Below are 15,206 nucleotides of genomic sequence, written 5' to 3'. Positions count from 1 at the left end.
ATTCAGAGAGCATTATACCTCAGAAGAAATTTGCCTTGCTGCTTACACACAGGCCAATATCTAAATTCCTACTTTCATTGCTTGCTGTTCAGCATCTTGATGTTCGTAAGAACTGGGCATCCTCAGGTCACTAGCAACTGTTCCCACTTCGGACTTTGCCCTCTTATATACAATGATACTTGTTTAGACAGAGGTTTATGTACTCTTGATAGGGAAGGGTGCTTTTCATTTTATTTGTTTATTTAACCTTAAATAGAAACAATTTCCTTTGAGCTTTTTTCCCTATTGGCACGTGACAACATCCACAGCTACTGAAAGCAAAGTTAATGTGCAGCTGGTGGCATTCCTTTGTCTTCACTACTTTTACAGCTCTCAGTTTTATTCAGACAGCACCTGTTCTTATTTTTTAAAGACAAGAGTGGATTCAGTAAACAAAGAAGTTGAAGGTAATAAAAAATTTGAAATAAAAATAGGTTGTAAAATTAAAATGTGCCAATATTTGTACATGGATGAAGTATCATAAATCAGCTTCCCGAATCAACAAATGTTTAAACTAGCAGAAAAGAGATAATACAGAATTCCTTGATGATGTGTAATTCACACGTAGTTGGTTTGCCTATTACAAATGAATATCAACAACAGCAATTATGGGTGTGGTATGGAAGGCTTCAAGGAGTATGCAGACCTGAGATTTGTTACCTGAGCTGAGTAACAAATAACAAATACATCTTTTTGTATCATCCCTTGGTGTAATAAAGTTTTCTATTTTGAGGACATTTCAGTTTTACTGTTGTCTATAAACTCTTAAGCCATTATGTTGTGATAAGTGGTATTGCTGGTACAAACAGATGTTGCTGGGCTGATGTAATCAGCTTAATCTTGCTTATTAGAAAGTAAATATTACTGAAAGTGTATGTCGAATAAATCAAAATTGTCTTAACTAATTGTAAGTTAACCAATGCAAGTGGAAGAAATAGTCTATTATGATGAAAACCTGAAAATTAATTTGCTTTCATGTCAGGATAGATGAATGACTACAGTGTTCTGTGTTCCCATGATTAGGCTGCCTCCAGTATCTTGGCCAGTGTTGTTGGTTCTGTGCTGTAGTGGCTACACAGGCACACAGCATCTAATTCAAGTAGCAGAGACAGCCAGTGGAAACCTGGGAGTTTGTTCCCATTTGTGTTGTGATCTATGATTGATTTAGTATGCTGTATTTTTCTTAAATTCTATTTTCTATTTCTATCACATTTTGTTTAGTTTCATTTGAGGTTCTTTGGGACTGTGTTTCCACAGTATCTTGATTTTGGGTAAAGCATTTCCCTGTATTAAAGTGCAAATAATAATTAACCCCAAGTGCATCTGTTTAGGGTTTTTTTACATATTTTCTCATAGTATTTTTACAGTAGAACCTAAAAGTGTATTTCTGTCATGAATATTTGATTTGAAAGATTAATGTGTTAGGTGTGTGTAAGGTATGGCCTCATCGTTTTCTTGGTTTGTGTGGTACACTACCTTTCTTCAGCACTGGGTATCTGCCCATTTTGAAAAGTGCCTAGTAACTGGAGCAGGGAAGATATCTCTGAAGATATGGATGGTCATTATCTGAAACAACCAACCTCTTTTTAAAGAAAAGTAAACCGAAGTGTCACAGTAGAAGCCAATATAAGACCTAAATTGGCTTTTGGGTGCTCTTGCCATTGAGACTACAGAAAGCCTCTGTTGCCAAAATAAACCAAAACCATAAAAAGCTAAAACCTGTTGAGAATGAAGAAGAAACAAAAGAATTCCATAGAAGATATGGCTGATGCAGTTATCTCTATTACACATTAGTGGGCAATCTCCTAATTTTATGACTGAGAGGTATCAAGGGAGTTGTTTTTATACATGTATCTATATATATGTGTGTGTGTGTATATATGTGCAGGAACAAGAAGTCATCAAGAAAACTGAGTGTAAAGAATAAGAAAATTGAATTGTACATTGTAAAGCTTTTCTCTCTGACAGACTGTGTTATTTATTAATAGTTATCCTGATTGTTTATTTTCTCCCAATTTTGAAAAGCTGAATAGAAACCTGCAAAAACATTTTTTACTTTTCACTGATTCTAGTACAGACTGGAGTGTTAAGACTAAGCTTAAATTGATCACATTGCTTATTTCTATTTTGTATGTGTGCATTTTAATTCAGATAAAATTGCTTTCTAATGCTTTCTAATGATGTAATATAGTTTAATTTTTAATTCCCTTTGTTGGAAACTTTCTTTTAAGTAAATGAGTTGACTGAATAACGAGGTGATAATTCTCTGAAATACTTAGCTAGAATTGTTGGTGCAAGCTGTGTTGAGTCTGGTTGAAAACAAACTTTTGTAGAAAACCTCAGTTTAATTTTTCTTATAATATATAATTACTTACATCAGTCACTTTTTTGTTATTGCAGTTATGCTTGCTGTTTTTGATATTTTTGCCCAGTGTGATACTGCTTTCTTTCTTTGTCCTTTAGGCTATCAGTATCACCATCCCTCCAAGATGAGTAACAGCCACCCGCTTCGTCCATACACGGCTGTGGGGGAGATCGACCACGTCCACATTCTGTCAGAGCACATTGGTGCTCTAATGAACGGGGAGGAATACAGTGATGTTACCTTTATTGTGGAAAAGAAGCGTTTTCCGGCGCACAGAGTGATCCTGGCTGCTAGATGCCATTATTTCAGGTGAAGTAAGGCTTTTTGTCAGGCTCACAGGAAGTTTTTGTGCAGATGAGGTAAACATTATTTCCCTATGAACTTTTCAGGGTGTAATCATCTGTCCATTGAGTGTGACCTTTTCTGTGTGAATGTTTCCCAGCACATCAAATCATTGTGTTCAAATAGAAAAAGATAAATACCATGTCACAGTGTTATTCTTTTGACCTTCATTAAATTGGATTTTGAAGGTAGTTTCACAAATTCAAGAGAAAGAGAACTTGAGAGCGAGAAAGTACTACTGCAGAGTTGTTTTGATGTCTCAGAGTATAAATGGTGTGTTTCTATGCAATATAGTCAGATAGCAAGTTTCATTTTGATGAATTGGAGTTGAGAAGAGGTTTGGCTGACACAGATTAGGATATATGTTTTAAAACTAGGAATTACACTAATCCAACTAGTTTTAAGAGCTGGAAATTTTCAACAGAAATACATTTAATATCCCAGTGAATTTTGTCAGTGGGATAAGCTACTAACTAAACTAAACTCTCTTCCTTATAGAGCATTATTGTACGGAGGAATGAGAGAATCTCAGCCTGAAGCAGAAATTCCTCTTCAGGACACCACTGCAGAAGCATTTACCATGCTGTTGAAATACATTTACACTGGTCGTGCTACGCTACGAGATGAGAAGGAAGAGGTTCTTCTTGACTTCTTAAGCCTAGCACATAAATATGGATTCCCAGAACTGGAGGATTCCACGTCTGAGTATCTTTGCACAATACTTAACATTCAGAATGTCTGTATGACTTTTGATGTTGCCAGTCTTTATTCTCTTCCCAAATTAACTTTTATGTGCTGTATGTTCATGGATAGAAATGCCCAAGAGGTGCTCTCCAGCGAAGGCTTCTTGTCACTTTCTAAGGTATATCTTTAGTTTGTACTTTTTTTCCCCCAATACTGCTAATTTTAATGGTAATACAATTTTGTGATGAAATACTAATGGGGGGCACCAATTAAAAACTTGTGTTAGCTGATAGTTATTTTAAGCTTGTGAAACTGTGATGGTCAGAAATGCTCAAGATAAGCTGAACTGAAAATTTTGGCAATCTGTTCTGAATTTTTTAGGTATTGACCAGTCAATGTAGTTTAATATAGCATATCTAATGGAGCGTTCTAAAAGATGGCAGCAGGCAATCTAATTTTAATTTGTCTTATTCCATCTGTTCCTGGTGTAATATAATTTGGCTTCTGAATGCTGCAGAGGGGATTTGACTTGAATATGACAGGACATACTTTGTTCTATTAATTCCTTGATACAGGCTTCATCAGTGATGGGTGATTTTTCTGCTGGGTGAACTAAAGCATTCTGGAGATTACTGTGATTTATATTGCTGATTGTCATCATGTTCTGAACTTGCAGAATATGGTGGTGTCATATGGTGGTTTGGGTTTTTGTGTGTTGTTTTTTTTGTTAGGTGTATAAATACTTGTGACTGAGTCTGGCTGTTCTATGAAGTTGAAATTTTGCACTTACTCTGGAGGAGTCTTTGGGCTGGACTTAATAGTGAGAGTGTTTTCAAGTAGTGTTCACATGAAGCAGCATAGCACCTTGAATGAATGATGCTTTAATTGGGGCTTTTTAAAGTGTTTTTTCCTTAGAGGGAGAGCTGTGAAGGGTCTATTCCTTGAATGAATATATGACACTGCTGTAAATTACTCACTATATAAGGGAAAAAGATTTTTTTTTTCTCTCTCTCTCTCTGTACTTTGTCATATGCAGTTTGTTAAATCTGAGTTCTGAGAGTGTATTATCAATAAAGAAATGAGCAAACATCATTCATCAGGAGGTGCACACTTTGAGGTCTTTGACATAGCCAGTCCTGGTATATATGAGAGATCTTTCCTTTTTCTAGGCGAGCTCCTGATTATTCTGCTAGCTAAGTGAAAATAAAAAAGCTGTTTGATTATTTGTGTTCTCATTTTACAGCCAGTGGGTTTTCTACATGAATAAGAGCCACTGGAGTTTTTACCTGGTGATTCTTAGTTGGTACCAAAAGAGAGAGAAAGACTGTGACAGGACAGAAATCCCAAGTACTTAGAAATGGTTAAAAAAAGTGGTTTCAAGCAACACTTTTTTTTCTCATCAGTGGTCTTATAGCAACCTAAGGTTAAAGGAATATTTTGAATTATACTGCTAAGTCCCCAAATCTCTTATAATATTCCAAAGTAAATTTGAACTACTGAATGGTATTATATTGATTTGATTAGTTCTCTACATTTCAAATTTTTCTAGTGATTTTGTTATATTGTCTATTATTTTGGATTCTGTAATTCTTGCATAACTAAAACAATCTACAGTTTCAGGGAGTCACTCCTTTAGAGATTATTTTTAAAAGCTATAAGTTAAAATAGCCATTAATTTTTGCCTTATTTGAATTTTCCTTGATTAAAAAAAAATAAAATTCAACTTAATTTCTGTTTATTTAGGGGATATATTTTTTGTTCTTATTTCTCTTTTCCAGGCTGCCCTTCTAAGTATTGTACTGAGAGACTCATTTGCAGCTCCTGAAAAGGACATTTTCCAAGCTTTGATGAACTGGTGTAAACATAACCCCAAGGAAAACCATGCTGAAATCATGCAAGCAGTCCGTTTGCCACTAATGAGTCTAACAGAACTACTGAATGTTGTAAGACCTTCTGGACTGTTGTCACCTGATGCCATCCTAGATGCCATTAAGATTCGTTCTGAGAGTCGGGACATGGACCTCAACTACAGGGGCATGCTAAGTAAGCATCAGGTTTTTTGTTTGTTTCCTTCTCATTTAGTGACTGGTTGTCTGGAGGATATGATTAATTTGTGCTTTGAGTTTTCATCTATTACTGTGTGTTATAAAAGGTTTGTAGTATGAAACATTTTGTTATGTAGCTGTTATTCCAAATTAATTCTTGATATTAGTCAATTATTTTCTTGCTTTGTACCTCAGATATTGCTCAAACATGAACGTAATACCATTTTCCTAGAGGAAGTGGTAATTTAATAGAAAAAGTTTTACAAAATCATTGAAAATTAAAATCAGTTGGCTGTGAGATATATGATATTTAAATGGGTTTATGTTGATAGTGATTTGTTTTCTACTTCATAAACATTTTCATGATTCCTCCACTACTTATGACTTTTCTCTCACTCTTCACATGCTTGTCTAAATAGTTTAAACAAGTCTCTGAAGTAGTTTTAATGGAAACTTAAAATGTGTAAGAAGCCTTGTGTTTGACTTTTTTCTGTACTCTCTGTTAATTCAACAAGAGTATCTAACACTCAAGCTTTAAAAAGCTATTGTTAACCATCTAATGTGTGAATTTGACCCACAGCAAAATAAAAAAAGTTCAGTGTTCTTTAAGAGTCCGCACTGTATTCTCAGTCTTGCTTGATGAGCCCTGAAAATTACTGCTATCTTACAATTGCATATTCTTTGTTCTCCCTTAGAAGTTACAGTTACTAATATTTAAACATATGAGTTTAATATTAGGGTATTGTGAAAGTCTTGTTATGTGAGACATTCTGTTGACAATGCAGTAGATATATTTGAATAAGTCAAATGGTCTTCTCTGTCTTCTTTTCCTGGACATTCATCTCCACAATAAAATTCTCCCAATCACAGCTCTTTTGAGAGTGGAATTTCTTTGTTGTTTTAGTACTCATTCAGGGTCTTGAAACGTTTTCTATTTGTGGAAATGTTGACGACCACTTACCACTTCAAATTCTGTTCTTTAGATGTCAAATTTTTATCAGCCTGTTAAAATTCATACTTTTGTTGTCAGCCTGCCTGAAATGTTTGGGGCAGCTTTTCATAATTTAGTTTTCAGATCATATTTTCTAGGATCTCTCCTCAAACAAGGCTGTTGAAAACGTCTTTTGAAGAGGCTAGTTTGCAGAATATTGTTCTGTAGTTGAAGTTAGGGATCATTATTCTCAGCTTGAATGAGGCTGTTCTAGGACACAGGCTTATTACTGTGAAATGGTGGCATAAAAAACTTGCTTTCCTATGTGAGTTCAAAGCCCAAGTAGCCAAAAGTTTTCCATTTCACTTGAGCTCATTTAGCTTTGCAGGGTACTGGAAGCTTGTGTAGCTGTCAGAGGAGCATGCATGGCTTTACTGCTGTATACACGACTCTGCAAATTCAGGATGCAGCTTGAATATCCTGCATCAGGATGCATTTTCTGTTCGATACACATCTTGTACACTTAAATTTCTTCCATTTAAGGGGGGAAAAATACCCAATAAAACCGAAACCATAAGCAAACAGCAGTTGACAGGTGCAGCAGAATTCTGTAAAATCATGAAGGGGACTTAGAATGGAGCTGCTACATAATAGTGAATTATTGCAGCTTTATTACCATAAAGCCTGTAGGAGATACCAAATAAAATCGAATAAGCTAAATTCTTTTAATGCCTCTTTTTTATCTTCTTTTCCCTTTTTTTTTTTTTTTCCTTAGAGCATGTGTTTGTGGCCAAGAAAATATGCTAGCAATAAATCTTTGGTCTGACCTAATAGAGTTGATATTCAGAACATCAAATTTGCAGTATCAGAGTGTAAAATTTAAGCAGGTATTTCCTTTTCTTCTTAGTACCAGGGGAGAATATTGCAACAATGAAGTATGGAGCTCAAGTTGTAAAAGGGGAGCTGAAGTCTGCTCTTTTGGATGGAGACACTCAGAACTATGACCTGGATCATGGATTCTCTCGACACCCGATCAACGACGACTGCCGCTCCGGAATTGAGATTAAACTAGGCCAGCCCTCAATAATCAACCACATACGAATTCTCCTGTGGGACAGAGACAGTCGGTAGGTGCCAAGGTGACATAAAAAGGGAAAGTAATGCATTTTGTAGTGGAGATAATGTAGCAGTGTAAACTATAATATAAATACTTTATGGAAATAGCATGGTAGTGTTGGATATGACAGTTGCAAGGTTTATTTGGAAACAGCCTGATTTTTAAATGTAATTTTGGTTACTTACACACCAGATCATATATAGACATGTTGAACTATCTCAAAGTACTTCAGTATTTTTTACGTATTTGCATTTCAAACATTAAAAGGTCTTTTCTGTTCCAATTTTTTCAATATATCAAAACTGTTAAGAAATGGCACACTTTTGACAATAAGATTGGACTTGGACTTGATCTTGGAGGTCTTTTCCAGCATAAATTATTCTGTGTTTTTGTAATTCAGAGGTAGTAAAATTTATTTAGAATGTGAATTACCAACTGACTACAGTAGTTATTAGAAGCCATTTCATGGTTAGACTGCTGAAATATGAATTGTCATAGATGCCATAGCCAGTTGTTACTGAGCTACTTTAGATTATTATGGAATGTATGGAAATTCAAATTAAGCTCATTTGAACAACTGAGAGGCTGCTGAAGTAGAAAAAATGCAGGGTTCTTTTTCTCTGAGAAATTTAATATATTAATTTTGTAACTTGCCGTGACAAAGATCTTACAGTTTTTATAGCTCAGCAGGTATTCGTAAGCTGTTAAAAACAATAAAAACAAGCTACTTATACATTTATTATATGCCTTATTACCTTTCTGATAAGGGATTAATTTTATTTTATTTCCAAAAAAAAAACCACTTTAGCATTGCAGAACAGTTGTATTTTGCTTTTTTAGCTAAGCCATGTTATTCTAGAACAGGGTATTTAAAAGTTTTAGTTAGGGTGGGACTTTTTGTAAATTTAAATCAATTTTAAAGATGAATTAGTTACTAATAATTCAAAACTAATTAATTTTAGCTATTTATCTCTTTCAAGGAAGTTCTCTTAATTCAGTTCAGCTGAAATTATTTTCACTTCTGTTTCTTTTGTAAAGATCAAAAAGTGGATCTTTGAAGGTATAAGGAACTGAATCATATAATATACTAGTTGTGCTAGAAGATCAACCAAATTTATGAAACAATTATCAACCAACTTTATAAATTCTGAAACAGTGTTAGAGATATATTAGTAAATGTGTTCTCTAGCAATTTTTAGAGAACTTGTGTAACTGGTAAAATGCCCCTCATCTGCAGGGCATAAATTGAGCTGCTGAAACTCAAGGAAAAAAATGTTCTCCTTGGAACAACTTCTTACAAAGTTATCTATTGCTTGGCATCCTGTGTGCTTCATCTGAAATTTGTAGAACAAACTATTATTGCTGGCAGAATATCTGACAAGATGGATCTCTAGAGATTTTTGTCTTCATAAAATACTGAGGGCTCAACAGTTTAAGATCTAGTTTCTGTGTCATACTGATTTTTCATTTTATTTTTTTTTTTAATCATCCTGATTTCTGTGGAAAGTTTGCTATTGAGCCTTCTTTTGCTTCCCAGCAGGTATAGTACTGGAATTAGCACTATCTGTCCTGTGCAAGGCCAGGATTTGGACTTTGATCATCCTAGGGGTTCCTTTCTAATCCAGAATATTCTGTGATTCTCTGTTCTAGGAATTGTCAAGCTTTTTTCCCTCCAATAACTCAACTGTCTAAGATAAATGGAAATGGAGGCAGGTGGAGTACTTTGTCTGTTTGTGGGGTCCTCAGTATAAGATACTGACTTCCTGGAGTGAGTTCAGCAGGATGCCAAGAAGGCTGGAGCACATGAGAAACAGCTGTTTTAAGATGAGCGGGCTTAGAAGGGAGAATTTGTTGCTCTCCTCACCTATTCAGTGGAAGAATGTAAAGAATACAGGGACAGAGTTGTCTTGCAGCTGTGTGCTGAGAGTGCGAAGAGCAGCGGACACAAGCAGAAAGATAAATTAATAATAAATATTAGGAAAACAATTTACAGTGGGGTAGTTGAACTTGGGAAGAGTTTGACCAGAGAGGTGTGCAGAAATTTGCCAGCCAAGATCTTAAGGATCTGGGATTGCCCAGGCATGTCCACGTCTCTCTTGCTCTGAGATTATCCTTGCTTTTTGTAGAGATCTTTTCCTTTTGGCCGTCTTTGTCTAACAATTGCTGGCCACTAAACTGCGTCTTTCTCATGGGATACATGACTAATGTCTTCTAAGGAGGTGTTTGAACACCTGTACAGACATGAACAGATCTGTACAGCATGATTGCTTCTTGTTGAACAATTTTTTAAGCTACTCTCTTAGTTTTAACTGTCTGTGTGAAGCTCTGATGTGTTGGATATTCTTAACACAGAACCAAGTGGAAACTAGCAGGTGTTTTACACCTCTAGTTCAGAGGTGTTAACAGCTGAATCTTAGCTGTAAAAGTGCTAAGGGGAGGCTATCCAAACTGCATCTGCAAGTAAGATGCTATTCAGCCTTAAATAAATTAAAGGCATACCATTGTGTATGATAATGGAACTGTATTTTTGAGGTATTTTTTTTTGTTTGGTATCTTCAGAAACCAAAAAGTAGCATGTTCTGTATTGGTTACAAATATATGTTAGTTAGCAATGATGAGAACCTCTAAATTCTTAAGGCAGAGAGGACTGACAGAGGTCAGTAACTTTTGTATACAAACTGCTCAAACTCTTAAAACTTTACTGCCTAGTTTGGTCAAGTAGACATATGTTAGTAATAGTATTGCTGCTAAAACACATTGTATTAATGTGGGTTGTGAGTATTACATATCTGACTGGTGTGAATGTGAAAGCTGGTTATGCAATTGACATTTAAAGACTCAGCCTTACCTTTCCAAGATATTAACCAACTATCTAACATTTTAAGGATTTTCAAACAATATCATTTTAAATCCATACTCTTTTAAAAGTCCTCGGTAAAATTAGAAATACTAATAAAGGCATTAATGTTTAATAAGAAATGCTTGTGTAGAACTCTTTAGGAGTGACTCCTCTGTAGAAATCAGTGTGAAAGGATGTTAAGTGCTGACATGGTGCTGTTGAAATGCCTGTGAACGTTGCAGACTAGTTCCTTAGGAGGAGGAAAATACTCTGAAACATATATTCTGTGACTTGCAGTTCCACAAGTGAAATTTCTACTTTACTCTAAGCATTACAGTTGTGGATATAATAGGGAATTAGCTGTAACTTTTACGTTCTAGTTTGGGTTTGCTTTCTTTTAACAGCAAACTGTAAGGTAAACATAACTGACAAGCAAGAGGAAGGCACAGATTCTGTCAGTGGCTTTTTTATTTTTCATGAGGTAATTTTGGAGTGTGTAAGGAAGAAATGACAGGCTCTGTGATGGATCATAAAGAACTGAAAAGGTCAGAAGTAAAGAACTGAAAGGGTCAGAAGTGAAGAAAACATCAGTGCAAATGGTCATAAAGTAAATTTGCTTTTTTCAAGTGAGGAGTTTGAATTTGCATTTTTGATCTAGTAATTGTTTTTCATTTTTTCTTTATTGATTTAGCAATAGAAGTAGTATTGTATCACTAGTGGTGATTTAGTTTTATTCTATGAGGAAAGAATATAAATGATAATTTTTATGACAAAGTCTCCATTTCACTTTTTGAGGCATAGTAGTGTCATCTAATGACTGTAGATTGTGAGTGTGTGGATGTTTTAAATCATTCTGAAAATACATCTTAACTGTGAGAGTTGCTTTTCAAAGTTAGTTTGAAAATAGGGATCTGGGTTAGAACAGTTTTCTTTTCAACACAACTGAAAATCCAGAAGTCAGTGTAAAATTTAATACCTAAAATTTGTTGACTTGTATTTTAATCAGTGTTTTTTGACAATCCATAGGTCTTACTCCTACTACATTGAGGTGTCCATGGATGAGTTGGACTGGATTCGGGTTATCGATCACTCTAAATACCTCTGTCGGTCCTGGCAGAACCTGTACTTTCCTGCCCGTGTCTGCAGGTTAGTTCATCAGTGTAATATACAGTGGCTGACTAATTAAAGAATGTAGGTACCAAAATAAGTTGCTGGACTTTGCTACTTCATTATCTATTTCTGAAAATGTGTTATATCTCAACTTTTATCAGCTATGCTAAAAAATAGTTTATCTTGGTTGATATAGTTTTATAATAATTTCTTATTCTTTTCTAATATTAATGTAATTGATACAATGCAGCCATCCCGTTTGAAAGCTATGGTTTTTCCATATCTACCTATCTCCTTTCTCTTTTTTTTTTTTTTTTTTTTTTTTTTTTGAATCATATCTACCTTTTTTGCAGCTGATGCTGGGTTTTTTTCACTCAGTAGTGAGCATCATTCCTTGACTGCCTAAATGTTTATAATGCACTTAAATACTTACTGTAGAACTTGAAAATGTATTTTTATGTATTATGTATTTTCTACTGATGGAGTGTTTTAAATAGTTGTGAAAGAAAGGGGAAAGTTAGGACTAAGGAGCTTTGAGGAATGCCTCCAATGTGCTGTTTTAGTTGCCACAGTATAGGAAAAATATTAAAATATTAGAGAGGGTCCAAAGGAGGGCAACAAAGGTGGTGAAGAGCCTTGAGGGGAAGCTGTATGAGGAGCAGGCAAGCTCGCTTGGTCTGTTCAGCCTGGAGAAGAAGAGAACGAGGGGAGACTTCATTGCAGTGACACCTTCCTTGTGAGGGGAAGAGGAGGGGCAGACACTGATCTCTTCTCTGTGGTACCCAGTGACAGGACCTGAGGGAATGACCTGAAGTTGTGTCAGGGAGATTTAGGATGGATACTAGAAAAAGGTTCTTCAGCCAGGGGGGTGGTTGGGCACTGGAACAGGCTCCCCAGGGAAGTGATCACAGCACCAGCCTGACAGTTCAAGAAGCATTTGGACAATACTCTTGGGCACAAGGTGTGATTCTTGGGGATGGTGCCGTGCAGGGCTAGGACAGGGACTTTGATGGTCCTTCCACATCAGCATATTCTGAGATTCTGCCATTCTGTGAAAATTACTAGATGGATTTAAGTGTTGTTAAAGTGGTGGCGGTTTCTTTAACTGTAGGTGTTGGGAATTCTGCAAGAAGCTGATAATCACATTGAAGCAGTCTTATTCAAAAACTGAATTGAGCTAATTGATAGGGAGAATACAACCTGTAGATACTGAAGATGCTGTCATCATTAGGTTTTGGGTCATAGACTCTGAGAGGAAATGACCTATAATTCTGTAATAATTATTCTGTAGACATAAACTTTTTAATTGGCACAGCAACTCTTGGAATCTCCATGGAGAGAAGTGCTTTGTTTTTCCCAAAGAAATCCTGTTCTTTTCTACAAATCTCTGTTCCTCATTATCATACTCACAAAATGGTAGGGGATTTTTTTGGAGGTGCAGCTTATTTGAAGGGCAAGTGGAAGAACTAAAGAGAAAGTCATGTAGCAGCCTAAGCTTATGAGCACTTATTGTTAAGGAGCTGTAACCTCAAGGCAAAATATGAATTCTCAGCTGAGTTGCCATAATAATTAAGTATAGTTTAGATAAGGTTTTCTGTAATCTTAAATTACATTAGTGAATTGAAGCCTACATTGAAGAGTTCCTTATTTAATTACATTAAAATAAATAGCTAGGTATTACTTGAGGGTTGAGTCTCCTTTGATCAGGAATTTTGATGAAATTCTCTCCAGGAGAGAGGCTTTGAGCAGGGGAGGCTATGTGCACCTAGATATTAGTATTAGAGACTTACTTATCTGTCTTTTTAATCAATAATCTGTTCAGAAAGAAATGTGCAAGGACTACTAAACTTTTCTTTGTTTCCAATTCCAGTGTTTTGTGGTAATGTATTTAAAGTAGTTCTGTTTACTTAAACGAGATAAATTAGTTATTTCCTGTATACTAATGTACACAAAACAGAAATCCTAATATACATAGCATTTTCTTGTCACCTAAAAAAGAGGTGTTCTCCAGTCTTGTAAGCACAGATTTAAAATACGAGCTAATATGAGATTGTCAGAATGTATTCCTTTAATACTTGATACTCTGTTTCACAGGCATGTTGTACATGCTTATCAAGGGACAGATATGTTTTAAGTGTTTTATATTCTCTATTTTGCTCAGTGCTGCTTCTGTTGTATAGTCTTGTTTTAGTGTCTCAAGTCCCAGTGCCAAAATTTTCCTGTTAATGGACAACAGTACAGAGGATTGGAAGCATCATGTTATGTTCTGTCTTCTTGCCATTAGTTTTGGCATTTTACTCTTTTTGTCTTACTAATGCAGATAGTATTTTTAAAAGCAATCACTTAGGGAACCATGCTGCAAATTTTTAAAAATTTTGAATGCATTTTTAGTAGATAATCATGGACTAAATGCCTTACCAGGAAGGTCTTCAATTAGGTGGTGGTTTGGGATTTTTTTTTTTTTTAAAAAAAAAATATTTTAGCTCAAAGTGCTTTATGAGGTTACTGTGCAAGATGTCATTTTGAGGTACAACAAAGAATTGAAAAGTAGAATTATTGGCTGCAGTTTTTTTTATTTGCCTACCTTTGTCCAAAGTGAGGGAGTAGAACATGTACAGGTTGTTGAAGGACAGCCAGTTGTCTGATATACTAGAGTAATTGTTCATAGATTATAAACAGGATATGAGCCCTGCAAAATTAGGCAGGGTTAGTTGCCTTTTTGAGTTGCCTTTCACATTAGTTGTAAAAGGTGAGAGCTGTCAATGTCTTAACTGATATGTTCATCTAAGTTTTAAGAAGCTACTCAAGCATTTCCATGGACATAAAAATTGATGGAGTGTGTATTTTATTTGCATGTGTACAGGTTGGGGTTTTTGTTTGTCTTTTTGAAAACCTGTAACTATCCTCTTAAGCAAATCTATCCATATTGAATTGTACAATCAATGCCTTTTCCTACAAGCTGGATGAAAAAATGCAACTTTCTGGCCATTAGTTGTTAAATAAAATAAATTATTTATATGACAGTGAATTAAGACCAATTCAACCTCCTTAATTAATCATTTTTCATGAGTGTCATAGTCTCTATCATGTTTTGATTTTTTTGATATATGGAGTATTATGGAATATTTACAGTAGCGTTGGAGTTAGGTGTCACTGTTAGGTTGGATGTGACATATACGCACACACACGTGATCAGGATCTAAGAAGAAAAACTTCATTCTGTATGTTCTCTAGCTTATATACTCTTAACAAAGCATAATCTTAAGTCATTAACTACATCACAATAACTTATTATATTCATTGGTGCAAAGCCATTAACGTCAATATAATTGGCAAACATTTTACAGAAATTTAATAAAGCACATATATGCATTTACTTATGCACATAGTTTAACTTACAAAAATTTTCACGTATCTTTCCTAATCTGTTGCCATGCTGACGGCCTTGTCTTGCTATGGATACACTTGAAAATCATCCATTGTTATTTCTTCTAACTCAGCTTTGCTTCCAAACCAGCTGTCAAACCCCTCCATACTTAGGGGTGTTGTTGTGCTTCCCATGAAAGATAATTTGTATTTGGCAAAGCACATATCAAACCATCCAAACTGATGAGGCAAAGTCAAGTAATGTGATAAGACTATTTACACTCTTGGCTTCTTCCTGTTGCTTACATGCTCCAGTCTGTCTTAGTAGGTTCAGAGTAGCTTTTGCTAGCCATAACCTCTATTAGAGT

General features: G+C 35.3%; 1 protein-coding gene across 2 annotated transcripts in view; it reads left to right on the top strand.

Moving 5' to 3' along the window:
* The window catches only part of BTBD9 (BTB domain containing 9), a 140,969-nt gene that overhangs the window by 4,489 nt on the left and 121,274 nt on the right, over positions 1-15,206 (top strand). For both annotated transcript variants that reach the window (XM_053937651.1, XM_053937650.1), the window contains exons 3-7: positions 2,503-2,713; positions 3,245-3,608; positions 5,209-5,473; positions 7,314-7,533; positions 11,389-11,508. In XM_053937651.1, the coding sequence (XP_053793626.1) occupies positions 2,503-2,713; positions 3,245-3,608; positions 5,209-5,473; positions 7,314-7,533; positions 11,389-11,508 (1,180 nt within the window). The remainder of the gene's footprint in view (positions 1-2,502; positions 2,714-3,244; positions 3,609-5,208; positions 5,474-7,313; positions 7,534-11,388; positions 11,509-15,206) is intronic.

This window comes from Vidua chalybeata, chromosome 3 (genome assembly GCF_026979565.1).
Source record: "Vidua chalybeata isolate OUT-0048 chromosome 3, bVidCha1 merged haplotype, whole genome shotgun sequence".
NCBI classification, from domain to species: Eukaryota; Metazoa; Chordata; class Aves; order Passeriformes; family Viduidae; genus Vidua; species Vidua chalybeata.
This window is presented reverse-complemented; position numbering and strand designations above follow the sequence as displayed.